Source organism: Athene cunicularia, unplaced genomic scaffold (genome assembly GCF_003259725.1).
Source record: "Athene cunicularia isolate RWA unplaced genomic scaffold, athCun1 SCF_239, whole genome shotgun sequence".
Lineage (NCBI taxonomy): Eukaryota > Metazoa > Chordata > Aves > Strigiformes > Strigidae > Athene > Athene cunicularia.
This window is the reverse complement of record NW_020799310.1, coordinates 1-3,790: the sequence shown is the minus strand read 5'-3', so window position 1 is coordinate 3,790 and position 3,790 is coordinate 1. Positions and strand designations below refer to the sequence as shown.

At 67.9% G+C, this 3,790-nt stretch overlaps 1 protein-coding gene across 1 annotated transcript; it reads right to left on the bottom strand.

The window, feature by feature from the left end:
* Positions 1-50: 50 nt before the first annotated feature.
* Positions 51-3,768, bottom strand: LOC113490724 (antigen peptide transporter 1-like). Its single transcript, XM_026867304.1, has 6 exons — positions 3,110-3,768; positions 2,479-2,664; positions 1,856-2,029; positions 1,283-1,442; positions 1,074-1,210; positions 51-590 (listed from the first exon to the last, which is right to left on the bottom strand). The coding sequence occupies exons 1-6, from the start codon at positions 3,455-3,457 to the stop codon at positions 339-341; spliced, it is 1,257 nt and encodes a 418-aa protein (XP_026723105.1). The 5' UTR covers positions 3,458-3,768; the 3' UTR covers positions 51-338.
* Positions 3,769-3,790: the final 22 nt, after the last annotated feature.

Below are 3,790 nucleotides of genomic sequence, written 5' to 3'. Positions count from 1 at the left end.
CCTGCAACCCCTTTCCCCCCCCGCTCCCGCGTCCCCCGACACATCCTGGGTACAAACAGACGGATTTATTTCAAACTCTGTGTCCTGTGGCCAGCCCTGTCGGTCACCACCCCCGCAGGCACCTGCTGGCTCCCGGTGTCACCCGATGTCACCGTCCCCCGGCAGGGACAGGGCTCCCCCCTCACAGCTCTCACAGGCCTTTGTCACAGCTTTTCCTGTCCCCACACCTGCTCTCGCTGTCCCCACCCCTGCTCCTCGTGTCCCCGACGCAGCTTCCAGTGTCCCCAACGCTGAGCCTGGTGGCCACATCCCATGTCACAGTGTCCCCATGTGTGTTCTCACTGTCCCCATCCCTCGGTGTCCTGCTGTCCCTCCCCCTCGTTCCCCGCTGTCCCCCGTTGTCCCCCGCCCTGCAGCAGGTGCCAGTAGCGGCTGCCGGGGCGCAGGAGCTCCCCAGGGGACTCCAGCTCGTGCAGTCGCCCCCCCTCCAGCACGGCCACCCTCTGCGCCCGCGTGGCGAGGGCCACCTCCCTGGTCACCAGCAGCACCGCACGCCCGGCCGCGCTGGCTCCGAAGATCTCCTGCTCCACCTAGGGAGGGGGACATCGTCAGTGGGGACCCCCCGGGTGTGGGGATACGGGGTACGTGGGCACTGGGAACCGAGGGGACAAAGGGAGTGGGGATCCAGGGCACATGGGGGACATGGGGACACGGATTGAGGGGACATGGAGAGCTGGGACCCAGGGGATGTGGGGACAAGGGACACAGGGGACACAGGGCTTGGCGATCCAAGGGAAACAGGGGGACATGGGGACTGGGACAAGGGACTTGGGGAACATGGGGACAAGGGATGCCAGGGACATGGGGATGAGGGGCACAGGGGACACCAGGATTGGGAACAAAGGGACCAGGGGTTCATGGGACACTGGAAGAGGGGACAAGGGGGACAACCCCCCCGCCCTGGACACTGGGGCTCCTGGGAGACAGACCCAGGGCACACCAGGACTGGGGGCCAAGGGAACCCAGGGACCCAGGGGACATGTGACAAAGGGGACACGGGTGTCCCCTCCCACCTGCAGCTGGCTGTCGGTGTCCAGGGCACTGGTGGGCTCATCGAGGACGAGGACACGGGGGTCCCTCACCAGGGCACGAGCGATGGCCACCGCCTGCCGCTGTCCCCCGGAGAGCTGCACCCCCAGCTCGCCCACCTCTGCGCGAGACGGGGGTCAGGGTGGGGACGCAGGGACATGGGGATGATGCGGGGGGGGAGGGCACCTCCTACCTGTGTCATAGCCCTGGGGCAGGCGGGTGACAAAGGCGTGCGCACCCGCTCGGCGAGCTGCCACCGTCACCTGCGCCCGGCTCCAGGTCCCCGGCCCGTAGGCGATGTTGGCGTGGAGCGAGCGGGAGAAGAGCACCGGCTCCTGGGGGACGGCGGCCACCTGCGGCAGAGGGGACAGCTGGGGACACGGTGGGGACATGCAGGACATGGTGGGGATAGCTGGGGACACGGCAGGGGACATGGCAGTGACAGGGCAGGGAAGTAGCAGGGACGGCTGAGGACTTGGCGGGAAGGTGGCAGGGGACAATGCAGGGACCTGGGGATGTGGCTGGGGACGTGGTGGGGACAGAGCAGGGGACAGTGCTGGCATGTGGTGGGGACATGGAGGGGACAGCTGGGGACGTGTTGGGGACATGGGACGTGTCAGGGATGGCCGGGGACATCTGGGGACGCAGCAGGGATGCCTTGGGGACGTGGTGGGGACACGGCCTGGATGCGGCAGGGACGTCTGGGGACACGGGGTGGTGGCGGGGCCTCGGTGGGGACATTGCGTGACCGGGGCGGTGGTGGCACCTGGCAGCGCAGGTTCCGGTGCTGGTAGGCAGGGAGGGGGTGACCGTCCAGCAGCACCCGCCCGGCCCCCGGCGGGCGCAGGCGCAGCACCAGGGACACCAGGGTGCTCTTCCCCGCCCCCGGGGGGGCCACCACCGCCAGCACCTCCCCGGGGCGCAGCTCCAGGGACACGCCCTGGGGGACAGAGGTGACATCCCGCGCCCCCTCGCTCGGTGTCCCCGTGCCGTCCCTGTGCCCTCCCTGACATGGCCCCACCCTGTCCCCATGGCCCCCCACCGTGTCCCCACACCCTCTCCACCTCCTCTGTGTCCCTGTACCCTTCCATAACATGTCCCTGTGTCCCCCCACCGTGTGACCATGTCCCCCGACCATGTCCCTGTGCCCTCCCCACCCTCAACCCGTGTCCCTCCACCATGTCCCTGTGCCCTCCTCTCCACCTCGGTGTCCCCATGTCCCCCCACCATGTCCCCACCATGTCCTTCTGTCCCCCTCCCAAGTCCGCACAGTGTCCCCATGTACCCCCACCATGTCCCATGTCCCCGCACCATGTCCTTGTCCCCATGCTCTCCCCACCACATCCCCCCATGGTGTCCCCGTGTCCCCTGCCCTGTCCCTGTGCCCACCTTCAGGACGGGCTCTTGGTGCTCGGGGTAGGAGAACCAGACGTCCTCCAGCTGGAGGTGGCCCCGCACGACATCGGGTGCCAGTGTCCCCGCAGGTGTCACCTGCTCCTCCTGGTCCAGGAACTCAAAGATCTTCTCGGAGGAGCCCACAGCCTTGGTCATGTTGGGGTAGTAGCGCAGCAGGACCTGGGGACACAGCGGGGACATGGCAGGGAGGGTGTGGGGACATGGGGACACAGGGGATGGGGACAGGGATGCACCCAGGAGGGAACGGGGACATGGGGACATGGGGAATGGGCACGGGGACATGGGGACATAGGGGATGGGGATGCATCCAGGAGACATGGGGACCTGGGGAATGGGCATGGGGACACTGCTGGGAGGGTGTGGGGACACGGAGGACATGGGGACATGGTCGGGGGGACAGAGGAGGGCACAAGGACACGGTGTGACCAGCACAGGGACGTGGCAGGGAGGATACGGGGACACAGCGGGGGACACAGGGACATGGAGAGATGGGCACGGGGACACAGGGACGTGGCAGGGAGGGCGTGGGGACATGGGTGGCCATGGGGACACACTGGGACTGGCACGGGGACACGCAGGGAGGACGCTGGGGACACGGGCTCACCTCCACGGCCTCGGTGAACTGCATCTGGTAGATGAGGAAGGTGACGAGGTCCCCGGTGCTGATGGTCCCCAAGGCCACCAGCTGTCCCCCGTAGCAGAGGAGCCCCAACTTCAGGGCCAGCGCCGAGAACTGGGGACACCACAGGGAGGGCACTGCTGGGGGACTCCAACGGGGGGGTGGCCCTGTCACCCTCCTCGCCGTGGGCACCTCTCCAGAGGGACACCGAGGTCCCAGCCTTGCTCTGTCACCTCCCCCGTGCCACCACGCTCCCCCCATGTCCCAGAGCCCCTGTGCCCCACAGCCCCGGCGCTGTCCTGCCGCTGGGTCCTGGTGTCCCCACCTCATCATGTCCCCCACCCCTGTGCCTCCATGTCCCCATGTCCCCTAACCCCTGCATCACCACGTTCCCCCGGCGGCGTGCCACCTTGTCCCCGTGTCCCTCAGCCCCGTGCCACCCTGTCCCTGTGCCACCCCATCCCCATGTCCCATCACTCCCCCACATCACATCCACCTGCCCCTGTGTCACCGTGTCCCCATGTCCCCCAGCCCTGTGTCACCACGTCCCCATGTCCCTCATACTTGTGCCATCGTGTCCCCCAGCACCGTGCCGCTGTGCCGCCACGTCCTGTCACCCCCACACCATCACATCGCCCAGCCCCATGTCCTCATGTCACCACATCC

Coding starts and splice junctions, on each gene's coding strand:
- LOC113490724 (XM_026867304.1), bottom strand. CDS start 3,457: ATGATGAGGTGGGGACACCAGGACCCAGCGGCAGGACAGCGCCGGGGC. Junction 2,030..2,478: donor ACCAAGAGCCCGTCCTGAAG/GTGGGCACAGGG, acceptor TCTGTCCCCCAG/GGCGTGTCCCTGGAGCTGCG. Junction 1,443..1,855: donor ACCGGAACCTGCGCTGCCAG/GTGCCACCACCG, acceptor CCTCTGCCGCAG/GTGGCCGCCGTCCCCCAGGA.